The sequence below is a fragment of the Mirounga leonina genome, unplaced genomic scaffold (assembly GCF_011800145.1).
Source record: "Mirounga leonina isolate KUSES-001 unplaced genomic scaffold, KU_Mleo_1.0 Mir_92, whole genome shotgun sequence".
NCBI classification, from domain to species: Eukaryota; Metazoa; Chordata; class Mammalia; order Carnivora; family Phocidae; genus Mirounga; species Mirounga leonina.
In genome coordinates, this window is record NW_023270852.1 from 15827782 (window position 1) to 15849048 (window position 21267).

The following is a 21267-nucleotide window of genomic DNA, read 5'->3' on the forward strand; positions in this document are numbered from 1 at the left end:
TGCTATGAACATTTGTATACAAGTATTTGTTTGCGGACCTGTTTTCATTTCTTTCAGGTATATACCTAGGAGTGGATTGGCTGGGTCATATGGTAATTCTATGTTTGACTTTTTGAGGAATTGCCAAACTTTTTTTTTTTTTTTTTTAAAAACAGTGGCCGACGTTTTACATTCCCAGTGGCATTATAGGAGGGTTCTAATTTCTCTACATCCTTGCCAACACTTACTTTCTGTGGTTTTTTTTTTTTCAAGTTAAAAATTTTTGGGGTGCCTGGCTGGCTCAGTCAGTAGAACATGTGACTCTTGATCTTGGGGTTCAAGACCCACTTTGGGCATAGAGATTACTTAAAATTTTTAAAAAATTTTGCTTGTTTGTTTATTTGTTGGTTTGTTTATTTGTTTTTTAGTTATCTTAGTGGGTATGAATTAGTATCTCATTGTGGTTTTGATTCACCTTTTTCTAATGACTAATGATTTTGAACATCTTTTCATGTGCTTGTTGGCTATTTGTATATCTTTTTTTGAGAAATGTCTCTAAGTCATTTGCCCATTTTTTAAGTGGATTGTTTGTCATTTTATGGTTGTTACAGTTCTTTATATACTTTAGATGTGAGACCTTTATCAGATTTATGATTTGCAAATATTTTCTCCCATTTTATGGTTTTTTTCACTTTCTTATAGTGTCCTTTGATGCACAAAGTTTTTAATTTTGAGAAGTCATATTTATTGCATTTGTTGCTCATGCTTTTGGTGTCATAGCTAAGAATCCATTGGCAAATCTGAGGTTATATAGGTGTACCCCCTGTGCTTTCTTCAAATAGTTTTATAGTTTTAGCTCTTACAATTAGGCCTTTGATCTATTTTGAAGTAATTTTTATATATAGTGTTAGGGATGGGTCCAAGTCATTCTTTTTTGCATATGGCTATCCAGTTGTTTCAGCATCATTTGTTGACAAGACTATTATTTTTCCAGTGAGTAGTCTTGGTACCTTTGTCTAAAATCAGTTGACCACAGGTGTGTGAGTTTATTTATAGATTATCAGTTCTATTTCATTGGTCTATATATCTATCTGTATGCCAGGACCACACTGTTTTGATTACTGTTGCTTTGTACTACGTCTTGAAATTGGGAAATGTGAGTCTTTCCAACTTGGTGTATTACACTGATTTTCATTTCTTGAGCCACCCTTACATACCTCAGATAAATCCCATTTGTTCCTCGTATATAATCCTTTTTAAAACAATTACTTTTAAACTGTGGTGGGATATACATAATGCGCATTGAGTGTGTTCACATTGTTGTGCAGCCATCACCACTATCCATCTCCACAACTTTCTTCATTTTGTAAAACCGAAAAACTACCCATTAAGCAATAACTCCCTATCTCCCCTTCCCCCAACCCCCTGGCACTCACACTTCTACTTTCTGCTTTACAAATTTGACTACTCTAGGTATATTATGTGAATGGGATCATACAGTATTTGTTCTTTTGTCACTGACTTATTTTACTTAAAACATAAATCATCTCAAAGGTCATCTGTATTATAGCATGTGTCAGAATTTCTTTCCTTTTTAAGACTAAATGATATTTCGTTATATTAATATAGCATGTTTTGTTTATCTGTTCAGCTGTTGGTAGACACTTGAGTTGCTTCTACCTCTTGACTATTGTGAATAATACTCCTCTGAACATGGATGTACAAATATCTTTTTGAGTTTTTGCTTTCAGTTCTTTTGGGTATATACCTAGAAGTGGAATTGTTGGCCAGTGGTTTACGTTTTTTAATATGTGGTTGGATTAGCTTTGCTAGTATTTTTTTGAAGACTTTTGCATATATATATATTCATAAGGGATATTGATCTATAATTTTCTTGTGATATTATTGTCTGGCTTTGGTATCAGGGTAATACTGGCATCATAGAATGAGGTAAGAAGTATTTCCTCCTCTTTCATTTTTTTGAGAAGGATTGGTGCTATTTTTTCTTTAAATGATTGGTAGAATTCACCAGTCAAATCATGTGGTTCTGGGCTTTTCTTTGCTGGGAGTTTTATGATTACTGATTTCAGCTTCTTGTGTTATGATTTTATTAAATTAACATTTATTAGGTGGAGCACAGAGTGCTGGTTGGTGAGCCATGGTTCGACAACAGACCACAAGAGAAATTGAAATAGAAAAGGTTTTTACTTACAGGTCCTGGAGGAATTACAAGGGCACGCATTAAGGGGCCCCACAGGGAGATCAGGGCAGAGTGTAGAGAGAGGTAGGACCTGGAGTACAGTGCCTTTATTAGGTCTCTGGGTGGAGTGCTTTGGAGATCCTGGGCTAGAGCTGGATTTGTCAGTTCAAACCAAAAGAGTAGGGTTTTGGTAAGCTCACCAGGATTTTTATCTCAGGGGCGCTTAAGGCATACAGGCACTGGGAACCAGGAGAGACCATTGATCACAAGTCCTTTCATTAATTCTTGTAAGCAAATTTATATTGCTTGTATCTCTGTGGACTGCTATTTAGGACATGTGCTTCCCTAAGAGGTCTAGTCAGTTAAAGGTCCTTGCAGGCCCCTTGGCCAAACAAAATGGATGCTGAGGCAGCAATACCAGGGAGTAGTTTAGCTAATCAATGACTTGACTTATCTCAACAACTTCTTGTAGGGCTGTTCAGATTTTCTGTTTCTTCTTGAGTCATTTTAGAGAGTTGTTGTGTTTCCAGGAATTTCCATTTTATCTAGATTATCTGATTTATTGACATACAATTGTTAATAACACTACAAGTGTTCTGTAACACTTTTGTTTCTATAAGGTTGGTAATGTTCCCATTTTCATTCTTGATTTTAGTGATTTGAGTCTTCTCTCTCTTTTTTTCTTAGTCTAAGCTTGAGGTTTGTCAATTTTGTTGATCTTTCAAAGAACTAACTTTTGGTTTGTTGATTTTCTCTATTGTTTTTGTATTCTCTTTTCTGGATCTCAGCTCTAATATTTATTAATTCTTCCCTTATTTTGGGCTTAGTTTGTTCTTTTTCTAGTTCCTTAAGGTGGAAGTTTGGGTTATTAATTTGAACTCTTCAGTACCTTTTTTTTTTAATGTAGATGTTTACAGCTGTAAATTTCCCTTAGTACTTTTTCATTATATCACATATGTTTTGATATGTTGTACTTCCATTTTTTAAAAAAAGATTTTATTTATTCATTTGTCAGAGAGAGTGAGAGAGAAAGAGCACAGGCAGGGGGGGCGGCAGGCAGAGGGAGAAGCAGGTTCCCCGCTGAGCAAGGAGCCCGATGTGGGACTCGATCCCAGGATCCTGGGATCATGACCTGAGCTGAAGGCAGACGCTTAACCGACTGAATCACCCAGGCATCCTTGTACTTTCATTTTTATTCACCTCAGAGTATTTAATAATTTTCCTTGTGATTTGTTCTTCGACCCACTGCTTGTTTAAGAGTATGTTGTTTACTTTGCAGTTTGTGGATTTTCCATATTTCCTTCTGTTACTGATGTCTAGTTTCATTCCATTACGGTCAGATAAGATACTTTGTATGATTGTAACTTTTAATAATTTATTGAGACTTGTTTTGTGGCTGAACATACGGTCCAGCTTGGAGAATGTTCCATATGCACTGAGAAGAATGTATATATGGTTGTGTTAAGTGGAACATTCTATATACGTCTATTAGGTCTAGTTGATTTATGGTATTATTCATGTCTTATATTTCCTTGTGTATCTTTTATATGGCTGTGCTTTCCATTGTTAGGTGGGATGTTGACATCTCCAGCTATTTCCCACTTTAGTTTTGTCAGTTTTTGATTCATATATTTTATTATATGTCATTAGGTGCATATATGTTTATAACCATTTATATATTCTTGACCCTTTTTTCACTATACAATGTCCTTCTTTGTCTCTTGTAACATTTTTTGTCTTAAAGTCTATTTGTCTGATATTAGTATAGCCACTCCAGCTCTCTTTTGGTTACTGCTTGCATGGAATATCTTTGTGTACTTTCATTTTCAACTTATTTGTGTTTTTGTTTCTGAAGTGCAACTCTTGTAGACAGCATTAAAACGAAATCTGTTCAGCCAATCTCTGCCTTTTAATTGGAGTGTTTAATACATTTACACTTAATTAATTACAGAGACAGAAGGACTTCTGCTATTTTTGTTTGTTTCTTATATCTTTTTTCTCTGCTCCTCCATTACTACCTTCTTTTGTGCTATATGTTTTCTCATGTGATATTTTGATTTCTTTATCATCTCTCATACATACACTACAATGTATCTTTTAGTTATTTTCTTAGTGGTTGCCCTCGGGATTACAATCAGCATCTTAATTTATAATCATGTAGTTTAATACCAACTTAATTTTAATATTATACAAAAACTTTTCTTCTGTATAGCTCTGAAGCCCCACCTCTATGTTATTGTCATGTTACATCTTCATAATCGTGTGCCTATCAAGATTTATGATTGTATCATGTATTTTTCTAATTGATTGATTTTTTAAAATGCTAAACCAATATTGTATTCTTAGAATAAATTTGGTCAATAATGGTGTGTTACTGTTTTATCTTTATAATGTATTACTAGTTCAATTTGCTAATATTTTGCTAAGGATTTCTTTGTGTTCATGAGGGATATTGGTTTATAAGTGTGTGTGTGTGTGTGTGTGTGTGTGTGTGTGATGTCTGTGTCAAGTTTTAGCATCAGTAATGTTGACCTTATGAGTTGGAAATTGTTCTTTTTTCCTCTGTTTTATTTTGTGTGTGTGTGTGTTAAATTGATGTTATTTCTTAAATGTTTGATAGAACTCATCAGTGAAGTCATCTGGACCTAGACTGTTTTGTGGGAAGCTTTTCAATTATTTATTCACTTAAAAAATAGATATAGGATTATTCAGATGTTGTTTCATTTCAATTTTTTTCAAGGAGGGTGTCTGATGCATCTACATTGTCAAATATGTTAGCATAAAGTTGTTCATATTCTCCTAATAACCTTCTAATGTCTGTGGCAATGTAATTAAAAAAATGCTTATATTAGATTGTAGCAAACATTTTATAGTGCTTATTACATACATTTCACTTTACAAATAATGCTCTTTTAATTCCCACAGTAATTGGTGAGGTAGATAATATTATCTCCATGTTCTAGATGAAAAAACAAACCAAAGTTAAACTAAGAGAGTTAAGGTGCCTTGCTCAAGATCACAGAACTGGTGTATTAAGGGCTTAAATTATAATCCAGGTGGTCTGGGTCCAGAGTCCTTTTTTCTTGACTCCTATTTACTTTGTATTTCTTAAATGACAGTTACCTGTTCTGTTCTTCTTATGGAATTTTGCTGTTTTCTCTCTGGTGCTCCCACCACCTTTATTCCGCTAGTGGAAATATTTGCTTCTGGTATTACTACTTAGAACTTGGAATTCCTTTCCCCATAAAAACATTACATGCGATGGCTACACATACTTGAAATATTATTTTTTTTTTAAGGATTTATTTATTTATTAGAGAGGGAGAGGGAGGGAGCAAATGGGAGGGGGGAGGGGCAGAGGGAGAGAGAGAATCTCAAGCAGACTCCCTGCTGAGTGAAGAGCATGATGTAGATGCTTCTCCATCTCAGGCCCCGAGATCATGACCTGAGCCGAAATCAAGAGTTGGATGCTTAACTGACTGAGCTACCCAGGCGCCCCTTGAAATATTATTGTTAATACTTGTCTTCAGTCACATAATATGTCAAAAAGACTTCTGGGGCTTCCCTGGGAAGTTCACTACAATTTATAATGTGAAACATGGTTTCTCTGGGAAAATACTAGAAGATATTTATTTTAAATTCACTTAAAAGGTTAAACTTCAGTTATATGGAAATTTTACTTTTTGGAATCCCTTAGTGATTTGAATTTACTGAGGTGTTTCTAAATCATAATTTTCAGAAGACAAACAATAAGATTAATTTTTACACATATTTTATTTTGTTTTACTTTCATTAATTTGCTGATTAATGTCTTTCAGGGTTATTCAAATGCTCAGAAGAATATTCTTCTTCAGGTGGATCAGAACTGTGTTCGCAATTCTTATGATGTCTTCTCTTTGCTGCGGTAAGAAACTTCTTAGACCTCCTGCATTTTCTGAAGAATGTTCTTCATTTTGAGTTTGTGACATTTCTGTGTGAGGAGTCGTATGGGAGCTTTAGAAGCTGTTATTCAGGCTTAACATTTTTTAGTGAGAGCTTCATAAATTTTGTAGCTACAGTGATTTAAGTTTATCTCTTTCACAAAGCCGTTGGAACGCCATTTCCTTTCTCTGGATAGTGGGAGAGAATGACTGGAAGCCAGTGATCTTAAAACAGGGACATGAGCCGTTTCTGGTTTTCTGTACTATAAAGAGCAGCAACCAGAGGTACAAAATTTAGACTTATCAAAATCTTAACAACTACAGCATTACTAGAAAAGCCCTCCAATAGCCCCAGACATGGCTTAGAGTTTTGACCTGCTCTTCATCTAAAAGAATCATGTTTGGCAAGGCAAAGGAGCTTTGCATAAATCTCATGCCCAGAGGCTTAACTAACTGCCTTAACTCTATATTTTCATAATGTCTGGGCTTAATTTTGAAACATTTCTATATTTGTTTTTAATTTTCAATGTGGTAGATCATCAAGGACATTTTCTCAAGAGGCAGGCAACCAAAATAAATGCAGTTCAAAATAAAGGTAACAGTGACACTCAGCCTATGTTCACCCTACTCAGACAGATGGTTCATTGAAATTTGATTTTGGCAGTATTTTTCTAATGTTTACATAACACATCATAAATTTCAGACCATTAGACATCCTCAATATATCTACTGGAGGAAGAGTCCAGAAGGATGGTTGGACTCTTGTCCAATTGGATGATTGTTTATTTTATAAACATTATGAAATGGGCCTTTTCTTTGCAAATCTTGAATCTTATTATACATGATGATAAAGTTTGGTCACATGGCCTGTGTAAATTGCTCTTAAGAGACAATGATTTCAACTAAAGTAACCACAGACATTTGATGACTTTTGATTCTTATCTGAGAGGTACTTTCACTTTGACTTCTTAGGATATGTAAGAGAATGAACAGGATTTAGTAATTGGATGGTGGAGATAGAAAGCAGGAGGTGTCAGAATATATAACTTGTATTTTTTTGAGTCTATTCAGTTTGGGGCTACATTGAGTTTTAAGTATTGAAAAGAGCAATGTACAGAAATAGTTCGAAATGTGAGTAAGCCACTAATATTTCTTGACCTATTTTCCTCATGAAATGAGGGTATGGATTTTGCTATTTTAAAGATACTGTCCAAGTGTGAGATGGTGTGATCTTATTAGAGAAATCAGTGGAACCAAAAGAAAGAGAAATATGAAGTCAGTGAAAAGAGGAGGATTGGGGAAAGACAGCATCATAGAAACTAAGGGAGTAGAGATTCAAGCAGTGTTGAATGCTCTGTGACGAGACAGGAAAATATAAACTGAAGAAATGCTGTAGGATCTTGAGAAGCAATGTGGTACAATAGAGAATGCTTTGGTTAACTTGACCTTGACTTCAATTGTCCCTGGTTTATCCAAATTCATTTAACTTCTCTGATTCTTCTAAAAGGTAGAGGCAGTAATATTATAAATTTGTGTAGCTTACAAGCATTTCCATATTTATTATCTTACACTCTGAAGTTTTTTGTATTCAGACATCAGGGATCAGCCCTTGTCTTCAGTGTAGAAGCTGAGGCCAAGAGGCATTACAGGATTTATCTGAGAGCACACAGCAAGTAAGAGCCAGACTGGAGGTGGGTGTGAAGTTTTACCGCAAGCAAGTTTTGCAGATCCTTTTCAGAGTCTCACTTACCTTCCTAGATTGGTGGTTATAAGGTGGTTATAAGGTGCGCATAGCATAATGACAGAGAAAATTTTCTGAAAATCACAGAGCCCTCCATAAATTCAAAGTTATTGGGGGAATTTGGTAGTTAGTGCTCAATTATTTAACATTGATTCTTGCAATGATATGTCTCTTGGGGGTCTCATTTCTAGGATGCTTTCCAGATTCCTCACGTGTGTTAGCAGTCTGATTTGCCTTATTAACAGTGGCCTTGTCATTAGCATTGTGTAAATCATTATAGCTGGTAACATAGACATACTCTTTTGAACCAGATCAAGTGTCCATTTATCAACCAAATTATCTGAGCCCAGCGAGTTACTCTGGAACTAGAAAACTTGACATTGTAGTAATCAACATTAATGAGTAAAATGGAACTTTCTGTGATAATTCTGTTAGACATCAGTAAGGAGTAACCACCATCTATCTGTTTGCTATATCAGAAGCTCTTCTTTTCTCATAGTTCTTGGCATGATTTATGCTTGTTGGGAAACGTAATTTTGTGCTGATCAATTTTGTTTAGTTTCCCTTCTTTAACTCAGGCAACATTGTACCTGAATGGGAGTAATTTTTAAAAATATACCTTTTCCCTTGATCCTTTTTTGGTGTGTGAAATTGTTACTTCTTGATCTGTAATTTTATGTGAAAACATAGAGTCTGAATTCTTTAATATCACTTAACTTCACAAAATTCTGTGCCATTTGGAATCAGGACTAGAACCCAGGTCTCTTGATTCTGTTTTTTGAGAGTATATTCTAGTTAATAACTTTCACTGTGTATTTCCTTCCACTTCCTATAATGTGAATGTTACAGAAAAATAGGAAATCTTGACTAGGCAGGGATTTTGCAACGCCTACGACCAGAGCATTAGAACCCCTTCAGGTGGATGCGTTGTACCATTTGTAAGAAAACAGTAACCTGAGGTTTTATTCAGATTTTTCTGCCAGTAGTTAAGAATGTAGGCTGATTTCAATGTTACCAAAGTAATAGCAGCTCTTTCCAAAGTTACATTCAGTGTGTGTGGTAGTAATTACATTTTGCTTCTTTAAGCCTTGGAAATTCCTGGATTAAGGGTTAGTTTTCATGTAAGTAGACATTTAATTAGGAGCCACTTTACTCCTTACATTTGACTCATTACCCTTAAATTAGGATGTTCACCACAAGGTGTCAATGTTGCTCTTTAACTGGCACCTGAAATTTCATTTATTTTATGGTTTTAAAGTGAGAAAAGTTGGATTATAAATTACAAGTGAGCATTTATTTTTAGAAGTTAACTTTTTTTCCTCTTTTTTTTTTTTTTAAAGATTTTATTTATTTATTTGACAGAGAGAGACACAGTGAGAGAGGGAACACAAGCAGGGGGAGTGGGAGAGGGAGAAGCAGGCTTCCCGCCGAGCAGGGAGCCCGATGTGGGGCTCAATCCCAGGACCCTGGGATCATGACCTGAGCCGAAGGCAGGCGCTTAACGACTGAGCCACCCAGGCGCCCCTTTTTTTCCTCTTTTATTCCTTCTAGGTTAAGGAGTTTCTAGGCTTATTAGATAACTTTCTCCTTTAGGTTCTGATTTTTTTTTTTTTAATCCTCTTGGTGGTACAGAGTTATTGAAAGATGAGAGAGAGAACGAGTGACATGGTCGGGTGTGCAATTTAGATTTCTAACTGTGGGGACGGCATGGAATCAGTGGGATGGGGCTGGAAGCAGGAGACATCTATAATCCTATCTGTTCTCTGAGATTGAAAGATTACTTTTTATTTTTATTTTATTTTATTTTTAAGATTTTATTTATTTGAGAGAGAAAGAATGAGAGAGAGAGCATGAGAGGGGTGAGGGTCAGAGGGAGAAGCAGACTCCCTGCCGAGCAGGGAGCCCGATGTGGGACTCGATCCCGGGACTCCAGGACCATGACCTGAGCCGAAGGCAGTCGCTTAACCAACTGAGCCACCCAGACTCCCCGAAAGATTACTTTTGATTTTTAAAAAGTCATTTTTCCCCCTTTCATACTTCTTCAAATAGGTAGCTCTACTGTAGTGAGATAAGTGAGAATAATTAATAATTCAGGTTTTCTTCTAGTACAGTTTTTATTGCCCCTTTCCCCTTCTTGACATGTCCTATTTTTGCCAGTTGGAGAAGTGGAAGTATGGTGGATAATCATGGGTCCTCCACCTAAGTTCCAGTCCTAACACTGTCATATGCCCATAACTGGATGTAAGACTTTGGGCAAATTACTTTGGTATGCCTCAAACTACTTTTGTATAATGGCAGTAATATTTATTTCATAGGGATATTCTGAGAATTAAATAAGATAAAATACTTGAAAGATCCTAAGTCAGCTACTGGCATATTAGTAGACATTCAATACATAATAGTTTTCATTTTCTCCTTTCCTTCCCCCATCTTAGAATTAGCTTTCTCCTCTATGCCAGTGTTTCTTTATGTTAGCATTAGTTTTTTCAATTTTCAGCTTAATTTCTCTTTCTTTTCTTGCCATTCTAATGTCTACCACCTCTGCTTTTAGCCTTACTTTTATTAATCCTGAACAATCACGATAAAATTATTTAATGGGTGTATGTCTTTTTTCCTTAATGACATTGAAAACTTCTTGAAGGAAGGGATTATTTCATATGACTGTGTTTTTTCCTCTCTATCTTCTGACAATTGATGGTTATATTGGAGTTCCTGTGGATGCTGTTGTGATCCTGGAGCCCCAGGTCCTATGGACTAGATCCTACAACCCTTCTGTTTTATTCTTTCTCCCTGAGTACTCTCTTCCATTACCACAGCTTCACCCAACACAGCCACATGTTAGTAACTCTCAGATCTATACCTCTAGTTACTTCCTTTCTTTTGGATTTCTGATCTGGATTTTCCAGTGACCTTTAGACATTTATACTTTCGTATTCTGTAGGAATCTCAGCCCTAACATGTCCAGAGTTACATTCATTGGCATTATTCTCCTCTTCCTTTTTTCCCCCTGTATGTCTCATGTCCTGTATATGATCTTCTCAGGCACTCAAGTGAACATACCATTCTTTGTTCTCATCCCTATTTTCTGGGACTATTTCTTGACCTCCTAACTAGTCTCCATACTAGTTTTTCCTTCATGCAGCTGATAGCTATTATTTATTGAGCAATTACTTTGTGCCAGGAACTTTTCTTACTGCTTTACATTAATTCTTTTAATTTTCATAGCAACCTTCTGTGGTGAGAATTGTTTCTATTCCTATTTACAGATGAGGAAATTGAGCACAGAGTAGTTAAGTAACTTAGCCAAAGTCACACAAGTAGTTCCTCTTAGCCTGTATTCCAGTCCAGAAAGTCTAGCTCGCAAGCCTGTATTCTTAACCAGTATGTTTTACTGCTTTCTGATCTTTTTTATTGCTTTGGTACATTTTATCTGCTGTACTGCTGCCAGAGTAACCTTTAAAAAAATATATCAGTTTTGTCACTCATTGGGCCTAGAAATCTTTGAGCCATCACATACAGGATAAAGTAAACACTTCTTAATGTGGTATTCAAAGGACATTGTTCTGAACACTCTATAGGGACTAGTGTCCTTATTTTAAGTCCTCCCACTACTGCCTGTGCAATTAATAGCTAGTATTTATTGAGTACTTACTGTGTTGGAATTAGTTCTTCATTGTCTGATTCTCTCTCCTCTTAGCACCCCAAACGGAGGGCTCCTTTAGGCAAGAATCTTTGTTTATTGGTCTCTGTAATAATTCTCTCACAATGCATATCATATATATTAAACAGATAATAAATACTCTTTTGATTTGATCAGATTGAACTATTCTTCAGGTTACAAAGGACTAGCATTTTGTTGTTCTAGTTACTGGTTTGCATCTGGCAAAATGAGGGTCATAAAATATTTCTAGGCCATTATCTAAAAAGTGTTGAAAGTATAATCAGATCTGTGAACCTTCAGCTGCCTCTTTTCTTTCTGCCACTGCCCTCCACATAACATCTGGTGAGATTTCAGGATTTTGTGACTTTTAATCTTACTCCTTATATGGATTTTTCTGGAAGACCTTTATCTAGCTGTCTGGAGGTAAATTGTTCATGCCTTCCCTGCTTTGATAGAAAATACTTTCTTGGGCGCCTGGGTGGCTCAGTTGGTTAAACAACTGCCTTCAGCTCAGATCATGATCCTAGAGTCCCAGGATCGAGTCCCGCATCGGGCTCCCTGCTCAGCGGGGAGTCTGCTTCTCCCTCTGATCCTCCCCATCTCATGCTCTCTGTTTCCCATTTTCTCTCTCAGATAAATAAAATCTTTAAAAAAAAAGAAAAAATACTTTCTCTTTTAAAATTTCAATTTTAAAAGGGAAATGCTTACATCAAATATATTATTCTTCAGGTAATATTTAGAAAACAGATAGGATGAGATATATAAGGGCATAACCTCTGTCTATAAATTTTGGATGTGATAACCAACTTTGGATTGCAGAGGGAGTTTTTCCCTCCCTGCCTACCGAGCTCTCTGTAATAATTATGAGTATGGAGAATATGGCTAAGAACCCAGCTGTAAGCAAAAGATGTCACAGAATTTATGTTCTAAAACTCATATATTTTGCCATTCATTTTTTTAAAAAAAAATATTTATTTATTTATTTTAGGGAGAGAGCATGCGTGTGTGAGTGGGGAGGGGTGGCAGGGGAATGGAGTTTCGAGGGGGGCAGGGAGAGAGAATCTCAAGCAGGCTCTATGCTGAGCATGGAACTTGACCTGGGGCTGGATCTCACAACCCTGAGATCTTGACCTCAGATGAAACCAAGAGTTGGATGCTTAACCGACTGAGCCACACCCAGGTGCCCTGCTGTGCTCATTTTTAATAAATTAGAAGGGGAATTAAGAGGATTACTGTTAAAGTAGACACACTGACAACAAAGAGAAGTGAAAGCTTGTTGATAGTTTGCTCTGTTTGTGATTTACTCTTTTATTCTGGAACATAATTGAGTGGTAAATCATATTAGCTACGCTCTTACCTTTAAAGTCACTGTGTTTGGATTTGTAAATAGCACTGTCACTACCTCACGTAAAACGAGGGTGGGGTGAAATAGTCCAACTATAAAGAAAGACAGACTAAGTGAAGAAGCATAGCTAGATTACCTCTTCTATGTATAGGTGTCAGTCCTTTACCCAAGTACATCTCCATGTTGCAGTTCATAACTGAAATTAATAATGAGAAGTACCAAGTGAACTGTGTTAGTTTTAGCTAATGCTATCTCTGTGTAACAGATGAGGAAACTGAGGCACAGAAAGGTGACATGACTTGCCCAGCACCACAGTACAAATAAGTGTCAAAGCAGGTTTGAATAAAGGTCTGCCAGGCTCAGGGCATGTGCTTTTCTCCATTATGCCACGTTGATGCCAAACCATCAGTAGAATAAAAAGTTGTGATTATTAGAGCCTGGGTCAGAAAACAGGGACATATGTAAGTTTTAGAAAGGTTTTCAATCAAAATTTAAAATGAAAAAGTTTTGGTACTTAGTGTAAGTTTTGGTTCAGCAAAGACAGTATTTACGTGTAAGAGCACATTTTATTCTTATTTATCATTCTCTCCCCACATACACACAAGTATGTATACATACACATAAATGAACTTATACATACATATATTTAGAAAAATAGAATTTTAACAAAATATGGGAAGTAATTTTAGGTGCAGTTTTTTCCCCCATCTTTTTACATTTTGCTTTGTCTTCTTCCTTAAGCCCTTCTCCCCCACTACTCTGCCAAAAAACGACAAGCTGTAGCCTGAATGTTTGTCATCCTTCTCCCCCTCATCCGTGTGTTAAAACCTAATCCCCAGTGTGATGGCATTTGGAGGTGGGGCTTTGGGGTCTGCCCTCAGGATGGGGATTAGTGCCCTTATAAAAGAGGCCCCAGGGAAATCCCTGTCCCTTCCACCTCCTGAGGTTATAGTGAAAGGACTATCTGTGAACCAGGAAGCAGGCTCTCACCAGACACCAACCAAGCTGGTACCTTGATATTGGACTTACCAGCCTCTAGAACCTTAGGAAATAAATTGCTGTTTATAACCCACCCAGTCCATAGTATTTTATTATAGCAGCCTGAACTAAGATATCTCCCAAACACAAAACACGTGTCCACATGACCCATAGTCACCAATTCACCCATGTTAATAATTTGTTGTGTATCTGTTTGTATTTTTTTCCTATGGTCTTTATGTATATGTCATAGATCTCAGTATAGACACATAAACATATATATGTATGTGTGTTAAGAGTTTTAATTGCTGTTTTACAAAATTGGAGTGGATATTATATACCTTATATTTCTTGTTCAATATTCCATGTATAGATCTCTCTCTCTTTTTTAAATATTTATTTATTTACTTCTAGACAGAGAGCACAAGCGGGAGGGGCAGAGAATCTCAAGCAGACTCCTTGCTGAGCACAAAGCTCAACATGGGGCTCAACCTCATGGCCCTGAGATCATGACCTGAGCCAAAACCGAGAGTTGGATGCTTAACCAGCTGCACCACCCAGGCGCCCTGTACAGATCTCTTTAGTTCATTCTTTTAATGATTTCATCATAGTCCATGATAAGGGTGTACCATATTTTTTAACTGTAACCCTGTTGATGGGTGTTTAATATTTACTCTGGCTCTAATTTCTTGTTTTGCCACTATGCACAATATTGCAGTAAATTTATATATATAAATAATATATCTTCATATATATGATGTATTTACTTGAGTGGATTAAATTTCCAGGAGTGGAATTTCTTTATTTCTTTTTTTTTAAACAGTTAATTAATTAATTAATTTGAGAGAGAGAGAGAGAGTAGGGAGAGGAGCAGAAGTAGGGGGAGATAGAGAATCCCAAGCAGATCCCATACCCAGCGTGGAGCCTGACATGGGGCTTGATCCTGTGACCCTAAGATCATGACCTGAGCCCAAACCAAGAATCTGACACTTAACAGACTGAGCGACCCAGGAGCCCCCAAGAGAGGCATTTCTGAGTCAAAGGGCATATATGGTTTTTAATATTAAGAGACATCAGATTGTTTTCCCAAAGAGTATAAATAATATGTGGCATTATTCCTTATCCTGAACCCCTGTTGGCAATGGGAAATCATTTTTTGGTGATTTTTATTAAATTTCATTAGCCTCACTATAAGTGCTTAGTCTCTGAGCTACAAGTGACAATGAAGATTGTATCTTAAGTTTGTTAGCCATTGAGTGTATTCTTTGATTTTGCCTATTCATATACTTAACCTATTTTTTTTATTGAGTTGCTTGCATTTTTTTCATAAAATTTTAAGAGTTCTTGGTATTTTTTCCAAATCTGTGAAATTACATCTTGACTTGGTATGCTTTACATAAAAGTTTGTTTTATTATATAATTCTACTTTTTCTTGTGTATCTTCTGAGTACTCTGTCTTGGTTTAAGAAGTCTCTCCTATACTTTGGTTCTGAATATATTTTATAATTTTTTTTGAGATTTATATCTTCCTTTTTAAATGAAATCTTTAATACAACTTGGAATTAATCTTAAATATGTTATGTAGATATTCCATATATTGTGAGGTCGATTAATTTTCTTCACAGATGAATATCCAATTGTGCCAGTACCTTTCTTTTCCCACTGAACTTAAATACCTAACCTTTGTCATATATTAAAAGCTCATATGTACTGGATCCATTTCTGGATTCTCTTTTTGGTTGTGATCTTTTTGTCTGTTCCTTTGCTGATTTCAGATTGATTTAATTAGGTGCAGTTTTTTTATATTTTCAGTTTTTTAATATTTTCTGCTATCAAGTAAGGCAAATCCACCTCTAGATACTCTTCTTTTTCATAACTATTTTTGGCTATGCTCAGAACTTTATTCTTTCATGTGAACTTTAAGGTTATTTTGTCCTATTCTTTATTTTACTTTATTTTTTTTTAAAGATTTTATTTATTTATTTGACAGAGAAAGACACAGCAAGAGAGGGAACACAAGCAGGGGGAGTGGGAGAGGGAGAAGCAGGCTTCCCGCTGAGCAGGGAGCCCGATGCGGGGCTCGATCCCAGGACCCTGGGATCATGACCTGAGCCGAAGGCAGATAGATGCTTAACGACTGAGCCACCCAGGCGCCCCTGTCCTATTCTTTAAAAAAAAAAAAAGCTTCATTGGAATTCGACTGGGGATTTTTGTATTCATTGGTTTCTTTTATTTTGGGAGGTGTCATTTTTGGTTGGATGTCTTATATATTGTATTATATATTGTTCGAATTTTATTTTATTCCTTCAATAAGATTCTTCAATAATACAATTTTCTGCATATGGTTCTGTGCCTTTCCATTAAGTTTGTTTTTAAGTATGTTATAGTTTTTACACTATTTTATAAACTATATTTCCCATTTCCACATAGAGAAAAGCTATAATTTTAAGAAAATCTTCCATTCAGTGTCTGTCAAATCATTTTTCTTGTTACTATTATTTTTTAAGGAAATCTTTCTTTGATTTTCTTGGCATACACTCAATTATCATCGATGAAAGGATAGGTTTATTTGTTCTTCTCCAGTGTTTAGTGATTTTCTACTCTTATTGCCTATACTAAAGCTTCTAGAACTTGCAAAATAATGTTGAAAAGTAAGGGGAATAGTGAGCATGCTAGTCCAGTTGTTGTTTTAATTGAAAGTGTCCAGTATTTTGCTGTTCAGAATATTTTGGAAAATATCTTAAATAATTCTTCCTATTTAACGTTTTTATTAGGAATGGATGCTGAATTTTTGGCAGTGCCTTTCCACGCTTACTAACATTAGTAATAAAGTGTGTAGATTTCCTGATAATTGCATTACTAATTAGTTATAGGTTCTTCTTTTGCTCATTACTGTAGGTGAGGTTGGTGTATAATATTTCTAATATGTAGTTGTTTCTTGTGGGGGAGTGGGGCAGAGTAGGGAACCATTTTTCCTTAGATCTGAAAATACATTGGCAAGCTTTTCATCTTTTTCTATGACCCTAATCTATAAAATGATAATAATAACATCAACCTTATTGGGCTGTTTGGAGGATTAAATGAATTAATATGAAGTACTTAGTACAGTGCCTGAGTATAGTTAGCACTATGTATGTTAAGTAGTAGCATCAGCAGCAGCCAAAACACATTGAATAATTTTGGAAATTTTCAATTCTTAAATGTTTGTTAGAATTTAGCTGTTAAATCCTCTAGTTTAGGTGCCTTTTATAATGATAAATCTTACTCTGATACCTATCAAGCTATTTGCTCTGTCCATTTTTTTCCTACTTCATGGTTTATTCTTGGCAATTAATTTTTGCTAAGAAGCCATCTATTTCCTCTAGATTTTTAAATTTATTGCTGAAATGATATGTATATTTTTATTTTATAATTCACTTGATCATTTTAATAATTTACAGTGCATTTTCTAATTAAGCCCAGAAAAACCACTCTAGTACTTCAGTTAGAAATATTCTTGGACAGGATGCTTTCTGATTTTGAAGAATTCTTCTAGCGTATGAGCTAAAACAAACTATTTGAGATAATCTTTGCCTTTAAAATGTTAGAATAAGAATGGAGAACTTAGGGGCGCCTGGGTGGCTCAGTGGTTAAGCCTCTGCCTTCGGCTCAGGTCATGATCCCAGGGTCCTGGGATTGAGCCCCACATTGAGCCCCACATCGGGCTCCCTGCTTAGCAGGAAGCCTGCTTCTCCCTCTACCATTCCCCCTGCTTGTGTTCCTGCTCTGGCTATCTCTCTCTGAAATAAAAAACAAAACTAAAAAAAAAAAAAAGAATGGAGAACTTGAATTACACAAGCTTAGTGAATTTGGATCTAGTTTACAATATTGTCCCCAGTGTATACCACAAACCTGACTTAGAGTAGATTCGCAGTATTTGTTAGATGAGTAAATGGTTAAATTAATAAATGACTGGATGAAATACAACTTGCTTGGATAATAATGAATAATAGGTAGATTTTTAGAAGAATTTTTTAAGTGCTAGATTGAATTTTTTTTTTTTTTTACCCAGGTACCCCTAAAATGATTTTTGATTTTTAATCACCTTTCCTAAGATAACACTCTGGATATGTTCTCTCCAAATTATAGTATATTTTTAATATAAAATATCTGAGTACTTAATTTTAGACAAAGCATTTGCTAATGAAAGTCATGGAAAGCCATCATATGGTGAATTAACTCCTGTTTTTAATTAAATGAGTTAACCAATAGATCTGTCTTTAACTAGGACCTTTTGTAGGCTAACTCTGTTTTCTCTAGTGTATTGAATGTTCAACAAGGAGTAGGAACGTAGTGGATAAATTAAATGAGCCCTCTCCAAAATGGTGTTCAGAATTCCTGGTTTGCAGCAATAATTAATTTTTTAAATGTTGCTGGAATGATCAAAGAAGTGTATAAAATCAGTGTAAAGAGGCAAAGAGCATCCTTTGAGGGCAAGTAAGTATATGAGTAGTCTTCTGCCTAAGAGATGTTCTCTGTCGCTGCCCCTGTCTTTCAGTTCTGGCTTGAATTCACAGGGCTACTTTATTAAGACTGCTTTGTTTAAGATGTCACTGCAAATGATGGCTTTACCATCACACCCCACATGGCTGCCTTGTAACTTCTGCATTCATATTGGTGCCAGGCATGTTCCAAGGCAGCTTTCCAAGGCTTAGTGATTTCACCCTGATGTCTCTGCCAATAAAAATAACCAGTTACCATTAAACAAGTACCCCACCCATAACTGGATTTTTACATGCTGTTTTATTGAGAGAACTTATCAGAGATTTCAGGAGAATTAATACATTATGCTTATCAGGATATCACCTGGCCCTTGAAGTAACCTTTATTGATAGAGTGGGACATTTTACCTTGGAAGAGAATCTGAAACTCAACATGTTTATCTGTTGAGGAGTGTGGACATTGTAATAATAATAGCCTCATTCCAATAGTTCATTCTCTATGACTGGAAGTACTCTATTAACATAAGAAGCCAGATTCTTACTTTGGAGACTTATATTCTACTAGGACAGATTAACAGATACAGCAAGCAAGGGGTTCTTACATTCATTGAGAAATTAATTTCTAAATATTTTGTTGGTATTGCAGGAGTTAGTCAGAATCCCATCTCTTTGTATGCCTACACAGGTGGTAGGGAAGGAAAGTAATATCTGAGTATCTAAAACATGAAAGGCATTTAAATGCTAAAAACTTAATATATATATTTTTATAATATTCACAATCACCTTGCTACTATTATAATTCTGTTTTATTGGGAAGCAAACTGCAACTTGGAAAAATTGAGCTAGTATCTTTCCAGAATCCAGATATGTCCAATGGCAAAGGCCTTTCTAATATATTTCTCCATCTCATGGAAGAGTTTGCTGTGACGTTTCTTTCTCTTCTTGAAACTGCCTAACAGTACCCATACCCCTTCCAATAAAATTGCTTTGGTGGTAAACCTGAGTATAAAATGGGCCAGGCATTTCTTTTTTTATAAAGATTTTATTTATTTATTTGAGAGAGAGAGAGAGAGAGAGCACATGAGAGGGGGGAGGGTCAGAGGGAGAAGCAGACTCCCCGCTGAGCAGGGAGCCCGACGTGGGACTCGATCCCGGGACTCCAGGATCATGACCTGAGCCGAAGGCAGTCGCTTAACCAACTGAGCCACCCAGGCACCCGGGCCAGGCATTTCTTAAAGAGTCTTGTGGTATTTGCACAATGGAGGCTTTCATAATAGGCTTTCCTGGAGCAATCTAAAGTATACTTAGTGTACTCCTTCTCTCTGTATCTTCCCAAGCTGGAAGTGTTAACCAAAGTCTATATAGGTTTGCCTTTGAAGAGTGTCTCTATAATTCTTTGACCACATAGTTCCCTTTCTTTCTTTTCCCTCAATATGGTAAGTTAAAGTGCTTAGACAATGGTTTTTCCTTAGTTGGCATCCCTCTCTATTTTCAAGCTGCCATCCCTTAAATTCTGACTCTGCAAGAAGCACACTGATGTCATGGAGGTAAAATGAGTTTTCCACAGTAGCACTGATTTTTCCATCTCACAGATTCTTTGATTCTAGGGACAGAGTCAGATATGAACCTTGGAGTAGAACTGGCTTTAAACAGTTTATGGGGAGATTTAAATATCTGGAGATTTAAATTTATGAAAAACTCAGTGTAAGCCAAGAAATGGAGTCAACAGCTTTTAGAAAGGAGCTAAGATGATCTTATGTTGCATTAATTAAAATACAGTGTCCATATCAGGTCCTTCATGGACTTTATGTTCATTAAATCATATTTGGAATGTTCTCTTTAGTTTGAGTCCCTGTTTACTTTGACAAGGAATATTCAAGGGTGATGCCAAAGGTGATGAAGGGTTTTAAAACAGTCATACGAAAACTAGTTTGGAATAGAAGATATTTATTTGCTTATTTTATTTTATTTTATTTTTTTATTGAGCGTGCACATGTGTGTGAGCCAGGGCAGGGGTGAGGGGCAGAGGGAGAGGGAGAGAGAGAGAATCCCAAGCAGACTCCATACCCAGCACGGAGCTCGACACCCAGCTTGATGTCATGACCCTGAGATCATGACCTGAGCCAAAATCAAGAGTTGGATGCCTAACTGAGCCATTCAGGGACCCTAGGAATAGAAGATATTTAGCTTAGGGGCGCCTGGGTGGCTCAGTTTGTTAAGCGACTGCCTTTGGCTCAGGTCATGATCCTGGAGTCCCCAGATCGAGTCCCGCCTCGGGCTCCCTGCTCAGCAGGGAGTCTGCTTCTCCCTCTGACCCTCCCCCCTCTCATGCTCTTTCTTTCTCATTCTCTCTCTCTCTCAAATAAATAAAAATCTTAAAAAAATAAGATATTTAGCTTAGAGAAGAGAGGATTTTGGGAATATAGTTGCCAGGGCAGGGGGAAGGGGCAGAGGGAGAGAATCCTTAGGCAGACTCCCTGCTGAGTGCAGAGCCTGACACGGGCTCAATCCCACGGCCCATGAGATCACGACCTGAGCTGAAACCAAGAGTCGGATGCTCAACTGACTGAGACACCCAGGCACCCCAGGATGAGTTATTTTAGATAGTGATCAGGGAAGACCTCACTAAGAAGAAAATATTTGAGCAAAGCCTTGAGAAAGAGGAGGCAGCAACCTGTGTGGGTGTCTGTAGGAAGAACATTCTAGAGAGCACAATTAGCAGGTATAAAAGCCCTGAGGTGGGAGAGAGCTTGGTTTGTTGCAAGAATAGCTAAGCAGTTAGTCTAGTTTGAGCATAGTGAGCAAAGTTGGCAGAAGCCAGATCGTGTAGTTTTAGATTTTTCCCAAGTGAGATGAGAAGATATTGGGATGGTTTTGAGCAAGGGAGTTATGGGATCTGATATTTATTTATTTATTTATTTATTTATTTATTTATTTATTTATTTATTTATTTATTTATTTA

The 21267-nt window shown here is 36.4% G+C and overlaps 1 protein-coding gene across 1 annotated transcript in view; it reads left to right on the plus strand.

Moving 5' to 3' along the window:
• UVRAG (UV radiation resistance associated) overlaps positions 1-21267 on the plus strand; it is a 321167-nt gene that overhangs the window by 82813 nt on the left and 217087 nt on the right. Inside the window, exon 6 of the mRNA XM_034995174.1 lies at positions 5998-6083. Within this exon, the coding sequence (XP_034851065.1) occupies positions 5998-6083 (86 nt within the window). The remainder of the gene's footprint in view (positions 1-5997; positions 6084-21267) is intronic.